Here is a 19,975-nt window from a genome sequence, read left to right as displayed (position 1 = left end):
ATAATGGGCCGAGGCGAGCCGAGGCGGGCCGAGGCGAGCCGAGGCAAGCTGTTACCAGCAGTGGAAAAACGCCACAAATGATCAAAGGGAACATGAAAGGAGCCATTTACTTGAGAAGAATCTGTTACCATTCCACCGGGACGATGAGGATCAGATTTGGGTTGACCTCTTAGCAAGACATCGATCCAAACATACTGCAGAAGAGACGGTCAGTTGGTTCCAGAGGAAGAATATAAAGGTGTTGGAATGGCCCGGTCAATCAGCACACTTTAATCTAATAAAACATTTGTGAAAGGAACTGAAGATCAAGATTCTGTCAGCGAGCCCCCAAAATCTTCAAGATGTAAAGACTCTGTGTGAAGAATGGGCCAAACCCCATTTAAACTGTAAAACGTTAGTTTTTTGTATAGGAAGCGTCTTCAAGTTGGCAACGCCAACAAAGGCTTCTCCACCAAGTATTGAATGCATTTCATTTGGCGTGTTCAATACGCTGTTTAATTCCACTTTAATGCAAAACCCTTTTTTATGAATTGGACTGTTTTAATTTCTTAATCTGTGTAGTTTTATTGAGTTGATGCCAATGGTTGGTCAAACATACAAGTGAATAACTGCATTGGAAATATGTTTTGTGTGCGTGTGGGTGTGGTATGTGTTGAGTACTTATTTTCCCCACTGTTGAATCAAGAAAGGAATAATTGACTGTTCATTAAAGGTGCAGGTGTGTAAATCCTTGTGTTGTGGACCAGTTCCCTCTTTGTTACTCTTCTGGAGACAGAGCAGTACAAACAAATCAAACTTTAGTGTTTATATAAAACATGGTTGATAATGACTGCTACCCGTTCGACAGGACGATCCATCCCAAGGGGACCTCGGCACGCTGGCAAATGTAGTGACCTCCCTAGCCCACCTCAACAAGGCAAGGGAGGCAAGTGACTGCAGCAATGATCTGATGGGAGAAGAAACGCTTAGCAACGGGGACAGCTCGATGACAGACATCCAAGGAGATGAGCAAACCGCAAGTGATATCACTCGGTGAGGGAGATGTCCTAAAGAATCAAGAAGCTTTGATACTAACCAGTAGTTGTTTCTGAATAAGTTGATACATAGGCTAGAGATCCGCAGGAGCATTAGAAAGAAACCCAGGGTCTGTTATTGTCTGTTTGGCACAAAGCTTTAATAGAATTTCCTGCAGGGCCATGTGGTTTCTGATTCCACTCTTAAGGACTTAATTAGATCCACCCATAGTCAATCAGAAATGAACTCTATGTCGAGGGTGCACTACAGTGCCGCTTTGAGTTGTATTCTATATTTTCTATTTCTGTTGTAAGCTACAATATACTGTATGTCTGACAAAACATGGATCTTTTAATGTTAACATTCTGTGTTCATATTTTGCGTACCAGAGCTTTCGACACCCTGGCCAAAGTCCTGCACCCGGGTGAGGTCTCAGCAGGAGAGTCCTTGGAGGCCACAATGCAGCTAATGTCGGGGGACCAGTCGGGTCCTGTGGTGGAGTTGGAGGGGCCGATACTCTCTGACAGCCATATCCCTTTCAAGGTAAAAGCACAGCCTTTGACCCTTACCTTCGAGATGAAATCCAACTGAGACCAAAACCCTTGCTCTGTTTTAATGGGTTACATTTTTCAACACATTTTTCTGAATACTTCTGATTTCTTAACACTGCAGTCATGTTTTCCCTTTTTACTCTACAATGTGTTCCTACAGCTTATGATGCCTTTGCCTGTGCCAGAGTACCTCAATGTCAACTACATCTGTGAGTCAGCTTCCCGACTACTCTTTCTCTCTATGCACTGGGTACGCTCCATCCCTGCCTTTCAAACTCTTGGGTAAGCTTTTGACACAGATTTTTCATTATTTCATAACCTCTCTCTCTCTCTCTCTCTCTCTCTCTCTCTCTCTCTCTCTCTCTCTCTCTCTCTCTCTCTCTCTCTCTCTCTCTATATATATATATATATATATATATATATATATATATATATATATATATATATATACAGACACACACACACGTTCAAAAATTTTAACAGAAAACAAAAAATGGCATCTGCAAAAGTTTGGGCACCCTAAAGAGTTAATACCTTGTACTGCCCGGAGATTATCGTTGCCTACGTGTGCATGACGTCAGAGCATGTCGGGATCAAGTCGGACACAAATCTAACCGGCACGCTTTTCTTGGCTTCTTTATGCACATTAAGACAATTTTTTACCTGGGGTGCCCAAACTTTCGAGCCCCACTGTATGTGAATGTGTATATGTACTCTGTATATGTGTGTATATATGGCCGTACAGTTCTCTGTAGTAAAATGTAATTACTCTCATCTGTTTTTTCAGTGGTCAAGAGAATGACATTAACTTAATGAAAGCCTGCTGGAATGAGCTGTTTGCCCTGGGTCTGGCACAGTGCTCAAACATCATGAATGTCGGTACCATCCTAAGTGCCATTATCAACCATCTGCAGACCAGCTTACAGGAAGGTCGGACGGCTTTGCCATTGACTGCCTGCAGGGTTTAACACTTGAATACAATTTCAGAAGCTCAAAATATGTTTTTCACTGTGATGCTATGAAGAAAATATTTACCTGCCATGTGTATTTTTGTGGCACAATTTTCTTGAGGTTGCAAAAAAAAACTACTGATGCTCTTTCCCTTACATACTTGCCTCTTTATTTCTCTCCTACAGATAAGCTGTCCCCAGATCGAGTAAAACTAGTAATGGAGCACATCTGGAGGATGCAGGAGTTCTGTAACAGCATGACCAAGCTGTCCCCAGACTCTTATGAATATGCCTACCTCAAAGCCATCATTCTCTTTAGTCCTGGTGCGTTGAAAACTAGCCCGTTTAAAAATGATAATTACATTTTAACTTCTTGGTTTTTTTGTTAGAGCAGAATCCTGAGAAAAAGTTGTATATAGGGCCAAATTTGCATGTACTCTTGTCTGACATTGTGCATGTGTGTTTTTTGTGCTAGATCACCCAGGCATCGATAATACTCCACAGATAGAGCGGTTTCAGGAGAAGGCCTACATGGAGCTGCAGGACTACGTAACCAGCACCTACCCAGAAGACTCCTATCGGTCAGTAGCCTTTACCTCTGCACTACATAATGCCAGTTCATTGACAGAAAGGTGATGATGTACTAACACAGAACAACTCAATTAAGCAAGACAAATTTGTGAATTTTGATGATATCATAGATGTAGCTGCTGTCATACACGTTTGGATTTGATGTCTCATTTCCCCCTTACTGCTCTCAGGTTATCCAAGCTGTTGCTGCGTCTTCCCGCCCTGCGGCTGATAAGTGCAGCCGTCACTGAGGAGCTTTTTTTCGCCGGGCTCATTGGCAACGTGCAGATCGACAGCATTATCCCTTACATCCTCAAAATGGAGTCCACCGATTATAATAGCCAGACGGTCTGTGGGGTCTGACACACTGCCATTTGTAATTGCAACATTGGACTGTGAAAACTGGACAGCCAGCCAATCGGAGTGCTCAACAGACCGGTCACTAAGTGGTCACGACAAACTGTATTTATGACACAGAATTACCTTGCTCCTACTCCTCAGTAACCAGTCAGTAGAGCACAACTCACAAAGAGGACAAAATAAATCAACTCCAGTGGCAAGTGAGCCTGCCAATATCTGCCCATTCAGGAACGAACCCTTGAAACCTGCATAGTAGATTGCGCTTTTTAATGTACAAAGTATTTTATGCTTCATCGCCTACAGGCCTTTCCTTTTTCAGCAGATGTTGTTTCTACTTTAAAGGTATCAGGATGGTTTTGTTTTTCACTGCTTTCTTACATGGTCATGCTTTTTTTAATTTCTAATAATCATCAGGAAACAATTGTAATAATGTGAATTGAGTTGTGAGATGTTATTGCAAAAGGTTATAACCTTTATTTCTTATTTGTTTGCCAATCCAAAGGATCGGGCACCATCATGAAGTTACTGTGTATATAGATTTGTATATAGAATGCACCAAGAAGGCTAAATTGGGCAGCACTTGGCAATTCATGAATTACATCTCTTGGACAAATTGAAGTGGATGGAAAATGGTCAAGTCCTTTGAAAAATAAAAACACTTTTCAATCACATTTCTCTATTTACACAATTGATATTTCATTTTGATAAAATATCTGTAAAGAATGTGGACTATGTAATATCCTCCCCAGATTCTTCACTGCATTATGTGTTGTTTGAAAGAATCGAGTGCAACTTCTCAGGCTCTGCTATTTAACAAAATTGGTTTTGCCAGTATTTTGGAGAGCAGCTGTGGACTACCAAATAGCCAAAAATATTATTTATTGGACCCATGCTCAGTCATGATATGATACAGTTTTCTTTGCCTTTTTATTAAAAAGGCAGTAGTGTTTTTCCATGCGTCATTGCTGCAAAAATAACTTTAAATACAATAACATGCTTACTTAAGTTCGGTGCCAAGTAATCACACAGAGCCATCAATGGAGTATTCAAACTATATAAGGAGATCAAACATTCTTTAGTTGACATTTATACCAAGCTAATCAACATGTAATCTTTATCGATCAAAGTTCCCCTTAAGAGAGAGTAGTGAATCTTTGGTGTTAGTAGACTGGATTTTAAGTAACCTGGTACCCATAAAACTGGCCCAGTAGACAAACATTTGATTTTGGGGTGAGTCTTGTAAACATGTTGTTTTCTGCCTCAAATGCTTTATTAGTCCACAATTTGTCTCCCATGTGTTTATCCACCTACTTTGTAGAAACATGTTTACTTATTAGTAAACAGTTATCTGGACAACTTTGTAAAATAAAACCTGCAATAGCTCTTTGTTCCAGACTTGATGAGTCTCGTAGATTAAATAAATGTGTCAAGAAACTCAGTAACCATGCTTGTTGGAACTTGCCCCTGTTTCTAAAAACAACAGATTGTTTACATGTCCCTTCTGAATTATTAATGCAAAATCTGTATCCTACCCCGTTGATTTATTGTTCTGTTGCGTGTCAAGTGACGTGAAGGTAGATGTCGCAGGCTGCTGTGCAAAGGACTAGACTTTCAGTGTGTGTTAATAAAGCCAATACATTTTTTATTAGTGCTCTGCGGATATGGAGTGGACAGAAGACAGCAACTGTAAGCTTTCTTTTGCTTTAGTTACCCAGTAAATATATGCAGCTAATTAAAGGCACCGATAGGACCGTTGTAACTTGATGACCACAAGAATGATATTGTCTGCAGTTGTTTTTAGAAGTCCATTGTCCAGAGTATCCTTTGGCTTTTTTTATGAGTTTCTCCACAGCCCTATCATATCACTACACCTGACTCATCTGCTAATTGTAATTTGCCCTCTGGGGATCAATAAACAGTATACATTTTAATATGAACCACAGAGGTTAATGCATGTCACTGTATGGTCTGAACAATCAAAAGGACAGCCCCAAAAAACAAAACAAAAAACTTATTGTGTGTAACTAAAAAGGTTACCCGATTTGTGATGCAACATGGGCTTTTGTGTTCACAGCTAGGTGGATTAACACACACCAAAAGCTTGGAATGACCAAGCTGAATGAATGTGTGAAAGGGCCAGCTGGACTGTTCCTATGGCCTCTTGGGGATTTGGGTATGACTGCTTGTCTCTTATATTAACTTTAATTTAGTCATTCAAATATCGCTATAATAAATCTAAAGATGAAATAAAAATTTAAATTGGTGATGTAATTGACTGTGGTGGAAAGTTCCTATACTCAGAAACTGTACAAGTTTAAAGTAAGTCATCTTGTGCCTCTCTTTGGCATTTCCACTTACAGTACTTTTTTTGCCTACTATTTTTGAGTTGACAACTCATTAGTTACAGTCGGTAATATCGTTCGTTCATGTTTATTGTACCCATGGTGAAGTTATGTTGCAGTAAAATCCCACCACATGGTATTTAAAACAACATTAGGACAGACAAATTAACGTGTAAGACGTCCTGATTTAAATAGGACATGATTTAAAAAAAAAGAAAACCTGCATTTTATCCAGTATTGTGACATACTTTGTCTATTTGGCTTTGATGCACTTTATGTTCACTCCCCAAAATGTGACATTCTTAATTTGAAATTAGAAGTTCATTCATCTTAAAACGACATACAGTAAAACCACAATGAGAGCCAACATGGTCACATTGTAGGAATGTCTTTATTTAAGAAATAGCTTTTGATAACAACTATACCTCAAAAACTGAGGCGTTTTTTTGTATCCTTATCTACCAGGGAGTTGCACGTGTTTTGAAAGAGTAACCCCTCCTCGCGCAGCCTCCATGTAGAGAGAAAAAGGCGGAGTTTGGGTTCACACTTTGTATGTTGACGAGGGCAGCCGAACTCAAGAGTGTATGTGGGAGAGAGAGAGGGGAGAGAAACGGGGCTCAACATGGTCGCGAGATGAAGCGCGAGTTGTAAACTAGTCCCGGTCTTGAATTGAAGAACCAGCAGCTCACAATTGACCACAAACACGGGATTATTATGCCCAGTGCCAACGTGTCTGTGCGAAGTTTATCTGAAGAGGAGAAATACCTCAGCAGCCGGATGGTGAGTATCATGTGTGACGAGTGCAGCATTGTTGTGTCATTAACGGCAGGTCCCTTACTGTACCAGCGATACATTGTTGTCTGTTGCTCTCCACGTCATGTGAAACCGTTTAAAGCTACATATTTCCCCATAACAAAGAGCATTGGAGTGGAGTTGGGTTAGCGGTACAAGATGTCTTCAAGTATCTGGAACTGTAAACTTCGAGTACGAATTCCTGGGCCGGATTTACATGGAGAGATCGATAATGGGCATATGTTGGCCTTACATCGAAACTAGCACCGAAACTAACATTATTTTCTACATTTAATCAGTCGATTCTTTTATCAATTATTCAATATAGTTGGGTCTGTAACATTTTACTAAAGCTAGGGCTCTGTATAGTCTCCTTCGTATATCTCTAGAACCGTTCATCAGAGCTACTCCATTCTAATTTAATACTGGATAGTTTAATGAATAATAATGCATCCTATTTTAATTGTTACATTTTGTGAGTAAAATCTGAAAATGCAACGTAACCAGTAACCTTTCCCTTTCAGGTACATTTAGTAATGTTTTCCTATGAAGTATAATTACACAGTAAACTAGTAGCCTACTGTACTGTTGTACTGTTGTACTGTTGTATTGTGCCAGTGTTGTATGAGAGCAACTATGTCATGGCAGGTGTATTACTCCTAACCTCCTTATATACAGCTCCAGTGGGAAGTTGTTTGTACGAGCGGTTCTCAAGACTTAGTACAGGAACCCACTCCTGTAATAAATACCTGTTTGTTGATTTGAAACTGGTGATTTTAATGGATAATCATCCACATGCCGATTCCTTTATGCTGTAGTTTATGGGAATGTTGGATTGCATTACATTGCAAGTGTTTTTTTTAGCATTTGTCCTTCTCCAACCAAATACAATTGACAAAGCACTTTACTTCCGATACAAGAGAAACTCAAAGTCTTAAGTAAGCAGTTGTTTTTCACTCCATCCAACAGGTGTCTGTCTTATGTGACCAGTCCATGACTCAATGCCTGACCTAGTTTATGAAGAAAAAAAAAATGACCTCACCTAATTTAATGTGTAATGGTGATTCATGTTAACTATTTTATATATCCTGACATTTGCCCTATCATGTTGAAGAAGATTCCAACACAATCAACACATTTCTTTTTTAATTTATAATTGATTTCATCACATTGAACAGATCATCTTTATTTACCACACAGATTCTTGTGAATCTTGATTGTATGCAAAATCTGTAATGAGTGCTGATGTTTTGTCAACACTATTTAAAGCATGTAGCAAAGAGGGGATGGAAATGTCCTGATTACTGCCAGATGGCACCTTTTTATGTCTTTACACAGAAAGGTAGTCAAGTTAGTCCATTGGTTTATGTAGCCCAAATCACAAAGTTGCCTTTGTGCTTTAAATATTTAATTTTAAAACTTACAACTCCTATTCTTAAACCATTCACTCAGATAAAAAACAACTACCACCAAAACACCTTCAACACTTACTAACTATTATGGGATGGTGGTGGTGCAGTGGATAAGACACGTACCTTTTGTATGGGAGACCTGGGTTCGATTCCTACTGCAATACATCAAACAATACGTCCCTGAGCAAGACACTTAAGTCGCTTCAGAGGCGTGCAATCTCTGACATTAATAGCAATTGGAAGTTGCTTTTGGATAAAAGTGTCAGCTAAATGACATATAATGTAATGTAATGGAGAAAAACATAAACATTTTAATGTATGATGCTCAATAAAATCCCCTAACGTGTTGTGACAGTTCAACCTGTGTATGTCATAAAGCCAGGTGCTCTCAGTCAGTGACACAGAGGAGAGGAATGCTCTGTCGTGTGTGAGTCTTGTGCAATCAGAGAGTCAGTCAGGTATTGTGCAGCAGGTTTTTTCTCTTCCTAGTCTCTCATATATGTAAGAGCCTCCAGGCTTGCCACTTTTGTAACCTGTTGTCTTCAAATGGATCATGCATGTGAAAGGCAGCTCTGGCAGCTTTTCTTCGGCCTGTTTAACTTTTTATTAAAAGCCCTGCTGCCATGTGACCAATGGCTGATACCTTCGATTAAAATCTACACATAAATGAAGGAAATCAATAAAATTTCACCTTGAATAGAGCTTGAAAGATTCACACACAAGTAATTTGAGCCAACTTTGCGAGTAAACAAGACGTTTGGGGTACAACTGCCAACACAATACAATGGCACTATCTAACTGTTTGGCTGGTTTATTACTGTGTAATTATTCTTTTTCTCCTGTTGTTGGCAGTAAATAACATTCCAGTTTTGATCCTCAAAAACACAATGTGCAGTAGATATAGTGGGTTAGAGGCCAAAGATGATGCAACATCTCAGTTTAAGAGTCTTTACTCTCACTGGGCAGTGGCTCTGTAGAGATATTCATGCCATTTCTCAGTGAAATGTCTGTCCTTACATTAACCTTATGCTTTACCTGTATGGGTTCTTTAACATATCACCCCACACAAAGCAAACACATTAGCCATCACATCCGTATAATTAGCAAACATTTATTATGCTATGTTCTGTATGTTATGAATCGTTTCCCTGTGTGTCCCCCTTTTTATTTTTAAGGTCTATGTTTTTAATGGCTGCTTCACTCTTCATCAACCCTGCTATACCACTGACTCTATCCACACTCTCACTTTGAATCAGTGCAATGAGTATAGTTTCATATTTATCTTAATTGAATCCAATTCAATACTTTCCCAGTCCACGGCGGCAAGCAGATGCTGGGAGTGTTAATGTGTAAATGAGATTTACGCTGAATCTTGGCACTAAAAAGCTAATATGAGCTAGCATAAAAGAGGTTTCAGTTACCTCAATGGGCTTATTTTTGCACTTTATAAGGCTGAATCTCATTTCTCTTTCTTACACCTTCCCCTTCCCCCTTCCTCTTAGTTTTGCGCGTTCACGCGAGAGTAAGGGCTGTCCCAATACTAATTTTGATCGAGGGCTAGGGGTAAGAAGAAGGGGTGCACAGCCTTAAAACCAAGGGAGGACGCAAGCTTACTTGAAATCGGGGTATCCATATATATTGTGCAAAAGGTAACAATGGCTGCCAGATCGGTCTACTATTTTGATCATGGGTAGGGCTAAGATAAAGGGGTAGTTTTAAGCCAAGCCGTGATCTTACTTGAAAGTAAGGGGTACCCAGAATACACTGCGCAGCCGGCAACTATGGCGACCAGAACGACCAAAGAAACCCATAAATGTAAGTATGTTTGCCTTAAATAATTGATTTAAAAATTACGACAGTCTTGTTTTGTGCTATATACAATCCTGTACATATGTACTAGCAATCATGTTTTTAATTCAAAACGTTTTTAAAAATCGCTACCTTGCTATGCTAACGCTAGCATTGATGCTAATGGTAACGTTACATTGCTACAGTCCCGTATATCTTTGCCTAGACTGGACTCCATGCATGTCTACAGTTTTTACCTTTAGCAGAGAATTTCGTTTGATACACATGTCCTTGCACAACCCTACTTGCTTTGGAGAACTTGATAGGTCCTTTATATCCTATTTATGTCCTTTATCACACAGGGACACAGGAGGACACACGGCAGTTGATCCACTTTCGGGCTGAAAACGAGCAGAAGTTTGTTAAATCATGTGGTCATGTTGTAGCCATTCATTATTGTATTGGTACCATATTATTGTAAACATTTGTAGTTAATTCATGTTCATGCACTTGTACATTGTTGTTGGTTATGATACTGGACACTGATGAAAGAAATGCGAGGGAAGGGTTACTGGCACACAGGCATCCGGCTGGTCTGGAATAACAGAATAGTTTAGTAGTTTTTTGTAGGTAATTTGTTTGTTTGTGGTCTTGTTTGTCTTTTTAGAGTTTTACACATTTGAGTTCCTTTTTAATATGTGTGTGACATGTAAGTTATGGTTCTAATAGTTGATAATGTTTCGGTAATATAATATATTTGATGTAAGGTTTTGGCTGTTAGGTTTAATTTATTGAGCAATAAAGACAGATTTTTGTTAACAAAGAAAGTTTTTCTGAACATCAATGATAACCAAAACAGTGATAACCGAAACAGATATACAACACACCATGCAGTGTATATACACATGGTTTTTATAAACAGACTTAAGTACTACACAGATAACCTCCGCACCACCACCGCCGCCAAAGTGAACATAAAATAACTATAAAATATATAAATTCATATAACACTGCTGTCAAAACCCACACAATCAACACAAACACAGTTGCAGATGGCATCTTGGAAGTTTGTTGCCAACACTGTATGGTGATGTAACCAAGTGGTGTCCCATTTCATAGGGGGATGTTTCCCCCCCTAGCCCTTACCACTCGGTTTTGAGTGCCAAGGGCTAGGGGTAAGGGCAAGGGCAAGGGGGTAAGTTAGAGAAATGGGATTCAGCCTTTAGTCTTGAATCAGTTTGTTTATAAGATAATGGCAAATACTTCTTAAGCAATTCACTACACTGACCTCCGGGAGTTTAGTCATTCAGGAAACTCTAGACTTCCAACTCTGTTGCTATAGTTTTATTTCCTCTGTTATTCTAATGAGGCATACTGTTTCTCTAAACAAAGATTTTGGGATCAAAGTGTGTCTGCATAGGCAGCTGTGGGATGCAGATGAGAGGAGGAGATGTTGGGTCAGCATTTATACAATCAAAGATTTGCTCCCTGTCGCTCTCACTCTCTCCCACTGTGGTTTTCTTCCCGTTTCCCTGTGTGAACTCTGAGTGGGAGAGTGTCTGTATCCATGAGGATCAGCTGGAGGGAATACCAATAAGCACCGCAAGCTTCTTCCCCTCTGTGGTTCTGTTCTCTGCTGAAGGGACGGTTTTGTTCCACCTCAATGAGTGTGCCAGCTCAATTGCCCTGTGTGTGTGTGTGCATGTATTTGGGGTGCAGAGAGGCATCGACAGAGGGAACGCTAAAAAAAGTCATCATTTTAACTCAAAGTTCCTCGGATCACTGCAAACGCGTGTGCTTGTAGTAGTGTCTATGTGCCTGCATGACCTGAACCTACACTGTCGACTGATGGTTTCACCAGGTCCTGTTTTCATAAAAAGTCTGTGGTTTTATTAATGCCCCCCCCCCCCCCCCCCCCCCCCCCCCAACAGGGAGGTACAGCGAGTTTAACAAGAAACAGGCTCAGTTTCTGTATGTCCTACTTATCTGAAACTATATTTATTTCACCTATACTGCTCAATTTACCCACTACGCAACATACCCACCCAGTTCTGAATAATGTTTGTGCTTTCACCTCACTCCAGTTCTCCAATGTTGAATTGCTGCTTTGACTGTTTCTTCTAGTGCTGCAGTGGGCAGATGAGCAGATCTTTTTTGCATAAAAAATGTAGTCAGTAACTAGAGCATTGATCTGAGAAAGAGCACACTGCAGTGCAAGATAAGGAGCATCTGTTTTTATCACCTCCCTCGATTTTGCCCCCAAATTGTGGCTAGAAGATTCAGACAGATTTCTCAAGCAGAACAACACAAAGCTCTCCCTTGTTGGGTTAAGATTGAGGCTAATGCAGTTGGAACTTTATGTTATGCTGTCTAGCGAGGTCGGGGCATAATAATTGGGCCATGGTTTTGGACAGACGCTGTGGGCTATGTAGGGCAGAGTGGGGGACAGGGGGCTCACACAGAGTTGAGGTGCAAGGGAGGCACCCTGAGGGCACACTGGGCCTCCTGTAGCTCTTGTTGATGAAATGATGATTGGAATGATGTGCGCTGCTGTGCTGTGTTTGGGAGCGTCCCCCTTTTGTTCTATTCTTATACTCTTACAGGTTTTGGTTTCTGTACCAAAAAAAAAGCTCTCTTGCTTTTTTGTCTCCCACTTTCTGTCTGTCTGTCTGTCTGTCTGTCTGTCTTCTGCTCTACTGACACATTAATATCAGTTGGTGAGTCAAGCAGTGGGAGTATGCCTGGCTTTTTAATTTCACAACATTTTCTCATATTGATAGTGATATACCAGATTTTTGGCATATGATAAGACAGATGGGGCTCACACAGTCCAGCTTTGAAATCCCAACAAATCTCAGTCTGTGATCGCAAGTAGGAGTTCATCCTGTTGCTCAAGGACACCCATACAGGTTACCTGGCTCAAATAAATGAAACTCCATTTGATCAAACTCTACCCTGTGTTAAAGCTGTGACCTCTCAGCCATGGACTGTCCTCCTAACTGTCAGACTTTACCGCTGCCATCTGCCGTGTTGTTCAAGCAGCGTTTCCCTTTGTTACTGAGCTTTCACCCCTCCCGTTGTCTCCTGCCATCCCCAAAGGCCCTTTAATCCTGACCCTGTTTCACCCTCCTACCTCAACCACCCCTGGAGAACGCCTGCATAAGTGTTCGGGAGAAACAGAGTGAAAAGTAGGGCAGCTCCTCAGTAGATTTGGTAGGACATTTTCATCAGCATGCGTCTCATTCATTTAGCACAGCCACTCATCCAGAGAGACCCTCAGATTTCTTCAGCAGTAAGTCAGTGTGGGGAGAAATCTTGAGTAGCAGTAGTTGTGGCGGACGTGGACATGGGCTTATTACATTTCTTACAAAAAAATAGTCTAAAGGCATACTCATTTTTGGGTTTGAGTGTGTGTAAAACACATGGGGTGTGCTATTCATTTCATCTGCGTTGTGCTTATGAATCAGGTCTTATTGTGCCAAAAGCCATCTTGTTTAATTGTTGGGTTTCTGTAAATAACATCACAAAGTACGGTCTAGACCTGCTCTTTTATGAAAAGCGCAGTAGGATAACTGTTGTTGTGATTTGGCGCTATATACAGTAAATAAAATTGAATTGATTTGAATTAATGAGAAAAAGCATATGCCCCTCATTCCAGCGGTGTCGTTTGGCTTGACATTTACTTCTTCAGGTGTGTGACTGTAAATATGGAAGTTGCATCGATACGCTTTCAGTTGCAGGCCTCAGCAGTGATCAATTAATGACACCTTAAAGCAATAAACATACATCACTGTGTTCTGTGTTTGGTGACTAATGCCACAAAAGAGAATATTGAACATTCCAAAGTTAAGTCTGTGGTGGGAGAGTGCCTGATGAGCTAGCTTAGTTCCATTACTGCAGAAATAGCATGCCGTCTAAGCTGTCTGGTCGAACAGGCAGCTCTTTGTGTTTGTTGTTTGAAAACGAAGCAAGACTGGGTAATATGAGAAACCCACACATAAGCCTGCGCTACACTTCCTCTTGAAGAAGGAGGATATTATGCTCCTGTATGACAAACAGGTTTGACAAAAGAACAGCTTTTGTGTGAACCTGATTGTTTTGTCAAGAGATATTGCGTATGCTATGGAAAGAGCAGGATTGTGATTGGGCGCAGGGCTCCTCAGGCTATACGTCAGACCATTCAATCCATATGCAGTAGCTCGCTCATCAGAGTCCTGGACAGAGCAGAGGTAGGACATGACAAAGTGTGCTTTTTTCTCCGCAGACAAAGAGTCCTGTGTTCAAGAAGGACAGATGCCAGAGAGGGAGAAAGAGAGGGATGAGGACAGAGGCTGAAATACCCCAGGCATGCTTGTAGAAAGAAGCATGGAATTCTCTGGTTACACAATATATATAAATAAGTATGTGATATGTATGTATAGTATAATTATAGGCATCATAATTTCAAAACTACATTTTACTTTTATATACATGTAGATTCAAGACTAGTGTACAGCCGTGCTAGCGGTGCTGGATGTAACATGTTGATGTTTAGCAGGTACATTATTTACCATGTTCACCATCTTAGTTTAGAGTTTTAGCATGCTAACTTTGGCTCCAAAGTACAGCTGAGATGCTCGTTTAGCAGTTTCTGTGTTGCACATTAATAACACAGTAATAAATGGAGATGTCGGAGATGATGATACAAATCCTTGCTCACTGTTTCACCCTCACAAAAACAAGTTTGACTAGTTGAAGGAGTGTAACGGACACAATTCATTGCAACAGCAGGTAAATGGGAATGTGTAATTGGATGACTTAAGCTCAACGGGTTTGAAAGAGGAATAGTCCTCCTGAGTGACAATGTGTTTTGGTTTTATTATTATCTGGTATTTGGTGTGTACGTCGAGTCATACTTAATCACCTTATTATTGTTAAACCCTGTTTCACCGGACTGAGTCTAGGAGTGTCAGTGTGCGTGGTGTGCGTAGGTCAATTATAAAGGTGTTTAGCACTTATGCAATATGTAACCATTACATGCTGATGTGGGAATGCTAAGCAGGATTCAGCCCTAAGTCTGCCTGAGTTTGCTGTGATCTGTTTATTTGCTTAACACTAGCTGTGTTGCATTTGTTTAGGATTAGTGCAGCTTTGTACAGCCCATAGTGCTTGTTTTTTTTTTTTTTGTTAGGCTTGATCAGCTTACATCTCCTGTAATTACACTGGTGTAGCACTGTCATCAACTTGCAAGATTAATTGCAGTGTCATTCACACTTGAAGTGGAACAATTGTTCTAAGAATGAATACATAAATTATGTCTCCACAGCTTTCCTCAGTTTCCTCTTTATGTGAGGTATTAAGTTTCCTGCCATAGTTAAATTTGCTAACCTAAGCCATATTTATTCTGTTTCACTTCCTCAAGTCTACAACAGGCGTCCATGCTCGATAGTGAACTATTAACACATCAGTAGGAAACCGACTGTAATGTTCAGCCTTTATCAGTATCATAGTGATTTACTGTAAAACTAGCGACAATGTCTGTAACAGGGATTTCCTGAGCCTTGTGTGGCATTATCACTGACCTACATTAGATATGCATGCTCCACTTCTTTCACACACATTAATAGCTGTAATTTGAATTTTGTCATCTATGTAAACAAACAGGATTAAATTCTGGCTTCTAAAAAAACAACATATTTGCAGAATAATAGGATTACATACACACCCAGATGGTTCCACTGTGACAATAGCAGGAAAGCTGTATGGCGTAGCGGACTAACTATGTAGTATGGCTGTATATGAAGAGCAAATTCAGAAACGTCCAAAAAGTTGTTTTTTTTTGGAACTGAATGCAGTTTTCATTTGTAATGAATACGTTTGTAATGCGTACAGTTGTTGTTTACTGTACCTTTTCTAGATGACTTGTTTTGCTAGTTAGACACATTTCCATAGTAAAAGATCATCCCTGAAAATTCACCATATCTAATGCAGTATCGGTATCTAATCTCTGTTTCTCCTCACAGGACCGGAGTACTGAGGGCAGTTTCCTGAGCATCCTTGGGTCAATGCGTCGGGGTTCCTCAGAGAACAATCTGGACCTGGACCTGAGCGATGGAGGTCCTGGTCCTGCGGTGGGCTGCGAGGTCCAGCGTAGTCGTTCTTGCTTGGACAACCTCCAGCAGAAGATACTTAAAGTCACGGAGCAGCTGAAGATTGAGCAGACGGCCCAGGACGAGAACGTAGCCGAGTACCTGAAGCTGGTGAACAGTGCGGACAAGCTGCAAGTAGGGCGCATCAAGCAGGTGTTTGAAAAGAAGAACCAGAAGTCAGCTCAAAACATTGCCAAGATGCAAAAGAAGCTGGAGCAGTACCATCGAAAGATGAAAGACAGTGAAAGCCACCACATCCCTTCCCTTCACTCATCTACTGTCAAACACATTACCTTACCCAGGGAGTCTCCCAGAGAGCTGCTGAGGGATATGACTGGCAGTGGCCGCCACCCGACCATGGACAAGATCAAGACCATCGGCCCAGGTGTTTCCCTCTCCCCTCCTTTCTTCTTCAGCAAGCCCCGAGAGTTTGCCAACCTTATTAGGAACAAGTTTGGCAGTGCTGACAACATTGCCCACCTCAAGACCACTCTGGATGCTTCCTCACCGCTCCCCACTGACAGTGCAGGAAAGGGGCTGAGTAGCAGCACCTCCATGGTGGGCAAGCCCAAGTATCCCAGTGATGATGAGAGCTCCTCGGGGAGCGCCTCCATTTCAGCAGACAGTAACGGGCAGCCAGCGGGGGGAGGAGTGTCGGCGGTGCAGGCGCAGGCGCAGACGCAGGCGCAGACGCAGGGCCAGGACCAACAGGCCAGGGGAGACAGCCAGAGCAAACTGGCTCTGTGCCTGGAGGAGGTGAGGGAGATCAAAGATGCCCAGAGCCAGCTGGAGGAGGATATGGAGGAAATAAAGGCTCAGTTCAAAAGAGAATATGGCATCATCAGCCAAACACTGCAGGAAGAGAGATACAGGTATGTTTACACTACTTAATATAACATTTTCCTTCAAGTAACAGGTAGCACTAGCACCAGGCCTAATGTCTAATGCTATCTCTATTCTCAGGTTCAGAACAGTAAAGAGTAGTAAAAACACAAAATGTAAACAACCTTAGCACCTAATGGAATTTGAAAACAAGTATTTACTTAATGGTAGATTCATCATTATAACATCAGCAGGACAGGAGTATACAGCAAATTCAAATCTCCCTATAATATGTTATAATTGTTAACAAATATTTCATCTTGCATCTTCTACCAGGTACGAGCGTTTGGAATACCAACTAAACGACTTGACAGAACTTCACCAACATGAGATGACTAATCTAAAGCAGGAACTGGCCAGCATCGAGGAGAGGGTGGCCTACCAGGCTCATGAAAGGGCCAGCGACATACAAGTACGCCATAGTGAATCTATTATGTTGTGGTGCTTAATGGAAATGGACACTGCACAACATGTGGTGTTATTTTTGTGTCATTAGGGTTGGGTATCAGCAGGCAGGTCAGATATGTATGTCCTATGTATTATTTTAGATTAAAGTAAAATCTCAACACGTGAAGCGCTGCAACTTGTCTGACGTCCGTTGATAAGGCTATTGTCATTAGTCATAGTGATGAGGCCATCCATGTAGAGGTGAAGGTATTAGTTGCCTTCATCACATGTCACTCTGTTTTGTCATTTGACATTTATCCTTTCTGTCCTCTTGTCCTTCTGTTGATGAGTCTTTAAGGGGAAGTTGATTATTTAAGGAAGGTCAGCAAAATGCCCTTTAGCCATTTGCGAAGCATTCAGGCCCTCAAAGTCTCTTTCCATCTATCATAGGAGGCTCTGGAGTCGTGTCAGACGCGAGTGTCCAAGCTGGAGCTCCAGCAGCAGCAGCAGCAGACTGTCCAGCTTGAGAGCCGTGATGCCCGGGTCCTGCTGGGAAAGAGCATCAACATCATGCTGGCCATCATCACCGTCATCCTGGTGTGTGTCTCCACTGCTGCCAAGTTTGCTGCTCCACTGATGAGGAGCCGGCACCAAGTGATAGCTACCTTCCTGGGAATTTGTTTTTTGACCATATTCTGGAAGAACTGGGACCGTTTACAGTATGCCATAGACAAGTTACTGGTACCTGCCTGATAGTGAAACTAACACTGCAGAAACATGGACACTGTCTGCTGTCAGGATAGGACTATCTAAGGATTGGTTGTACAATCGTCACACACACAAGATCGCCATGCATTTACAGAGGTCATGGTTTTTCAGAGTCAAACTGAAATGAAATTTTTATGGTTTATTTTCTTGCCTAGAACTTGAATGTGTGTTGCTAACAATTTTCATTTAACATTTAAAATAGTATTTATATAACAGTACATTTTGTTAACTTGTCTAGGGATTGCTATGAAATCATCACAAGACATAAATGGTCAATTCAAGGATCAAGAAGGGTGGAAGGAAGTGCTCATGAGACTTACTCTTGATTATTCTGCCTCCTTTTGCCTCAGCTCGACGTTAACCTCTCTCAAACAGTTAAAAAAATCATGCACACACACAAACAAAACCTCAAGCTTAATATCTTGTTGGCCGCAGTTGTGAAACGCTAACGTCACCCTAGGAGGATTAGTTGGACATTTTGGGATGTACACTCATTTGTTTTCTACAAAAGTTAGATGAAAAGATCAATCCTATTCATATTTGTACAGTAAATATGAAGCTACTGCCAGCAGCCAGTTGGCTAAGCTTAGTAATAACACTGAAAACAGCTAGCATGGTTCTTTCCAAAAGTAACTAAATCTTCCTTTCAGCACCTTTACTAAGCTCAGTCATGTAAACATGTTGTATTTAATCTTCACAAAAACTTAAGTGTAAAAATGACAAGAAAATAGTCAGGCACATAACCCTCAAGGTACTGTTTTTACACTTTGGATTTTGGTTGGTTTACGGTGGTTCAGAGGCACTTGTAGTTGGATGCAGGCTAGCTGTTCTCCCATGTTTTGAGTCTTTATGCTAAACTAACCTAACTGGCTACTGGGTGTAGCTTTACATTTAGCATACAGACATGCGAGTGGTATCCATCTTTTAAACTAACTCACGGCAAAAAGGATACTAAGCATATTTTGTAAAAATGTTGCAACTATTACTTTAAATGAAGAATCTGCAGACTAAAACACAGAGGCAATAGACATCCTGTTTCTTTTTATGTTTTTTCTTTATTCCTTATTGCCTTGTCTGCCCTCTGTTGGTAGTCATCTCTTAAAGGTTTTCTGTTCAATGTTGCTGATGTTTGAAGTGCAATATTTGATTTCTACGAGCACTGTTTTTTAAATGTTTCTTTTAGGAGTGAACATTTAACGTCAATGTTTTAGAGTGACAGGGTGCTGGTGCTGTTGGGGAGAGGGTTGAGTAAATGTCATCTATGTTGGCATGAGAGATCCATAACCACTGAAGCCACTGGTGGGCTCTGATAAGACCAGCTGTCTCCTCTTTCAAGGGCCCCAAATCAATCCCGCTGCATTACAGTGCTGGTTGCGCGGTATTATCAACACGCCAGCTCTCCACTGCAGATAGACAAGCGCACACACCCAAACAACACAAAAACAAAGCACGGCACTTACGTATGATGTTTGTTTTTTACTAATAATGTGATTAAGAGGCGATGGGTTATACTGTGAAACAATTTTTCCAAGAAAAGATGCAATTCTTTTTATTAAAGAAGTAACAAACCGCCTTCCGTACTCTAATGATGACAGAGAAGCATGTTACTGGCTCTAAGTGATTATCTATGAGCCAAGTCTTTTGACTGATTTATGTGTTATATCATTTTTGTCTTACAAACATTGCCTTTGATGATCTCACAAGAAGCTATGGACGTTTGTCTGCCATAATAACATGTTTGTGTTAATGTTTGTTGTCTTCTTTCTGTTGCTCTACTGACTGTATCATATTTTTTGTTTTGACATATTTGAGGACATTTTACCTGCAGAACTACACATCTGGTTTACATTCTCATTCATCTGTGGTGCACTACGTGATCAATCAGTTGTGTTTTTATGCATTACGTGCCTTCGTCTGACACTTTCTGTTAAATTAAACAAGTCTTGTTAATTAACTTGTGGCTGATGTTTGGAATTGGAGTTGTTTGGTATTTTGTCATTTTTTGACTCACATGATCCAGTATTGTGAAAT

The 19,975-nt window shown here is 40.8% G+C and overlaps 2 protein-coding genes across 9 annotated transcripts in view; both read left to right on the top strand.

Annotated features, from left to right (window-relative positions):
* nr2c1 (nuclear receptor subfamily 2, group C, member 1) overlaps positions 1-4,172 on the top strand; it is an 8,504-nt gene extending 4,332 nt beyond the window's left edge. For all 4 annotated transcript variants that reach the window (XM_034879710.1, XM_034879709.1, XM_034879711.1 and 1 more), the window contains exons 8-14: positions 848-1,032; positions 1,404-1,557; positions 1,726-1,847; positions 2,353-2,495; positions 2,702-2,839; positions 2,991-3,096; positions 3,277-4,172. In XM_034879710.1, the coding sequence (XP_034735601.1) occupies positions 848-1,032; positions 1,404-1,557; positions 1,726-1,847; positions 2,353-2,495; positions 2,702-2,839; positions 2,991-3,096; positions 3,277-3,448 (1,020 nt within the window). In that variant the 3' untranslated portion in view covers positions 3,449-4,172. The remainder of the gene's footprint in view (positions 1-847; positions 1,033-1,403; positions 1,558-1,725; positions 1,848-2,352; positions 2,496-2,701; positions 2,840-2,990; positions 3,097-3,276) is intronic.
* Positions 4,173-6,322: 2,150 nt separating this feature from the next.
* Positions 6,323-19,895, top strand: LOC117949432 (transmembrane and coiled-coil domain protein 3-like). Of its 5 annotated transcripts, XM_034879727.1 has the most exons (6): positions 6,530-6,567; positions 7,104-7,143; positions 14,044-14,179; positions 15,782-16,779; positions 17,066-17,201; positions 17,627-19,895. In XM_034879727.1, exons 4-6 carry the CDS (start codon positions 15,824-15,826, stop codon positions 17,927-17,929), a joined length of 1,395 nt encoding a protein of 464 aa, XP_034735618.1. In that variant the 5' UTR covers positions 6,530-6,567; positions 7,104-7,143; positions 14,044-14,179; positions 15,782-15,823; the 3' UTR covers positions 17,930-19,895. The 5 variants fall into 5 exon arrangements, with proteins under 5 accessions (XP_034735617.1, XP_034735614.1, XP_034735616.1 ...); XM_034879726.1 differs by lacking the exon at positions 7,104-7,143 and having other exon boundaries at positions 6,323-6,567; XM_034879725.1 differs by lacking the exon at positions 14,044-14,179 and having other exon boundaries at positions 6,339-6,567.
* The last annotated feature ends 80 nt before the right edge of the window (positions 19,896-19,975 follow it).

The sequence above is a fragment of the Etheostoma cragini genome, chromosome 8 (assembly GCF_013103735.1).
Source record: "Etheostoma cragini isolate CJK2018 chromosome 8, CSU_Ecrag_1.0, whole genome shotgun sequence".
NCBI lineage: Eukaryota > Metazoa > Chordata > Actinopteri > Perciformes > Percidae > Etheostoma > Etheostoma cragini.
This window is presented reverse-complemented; position numbering and strand designations above follow the sequence as displayed.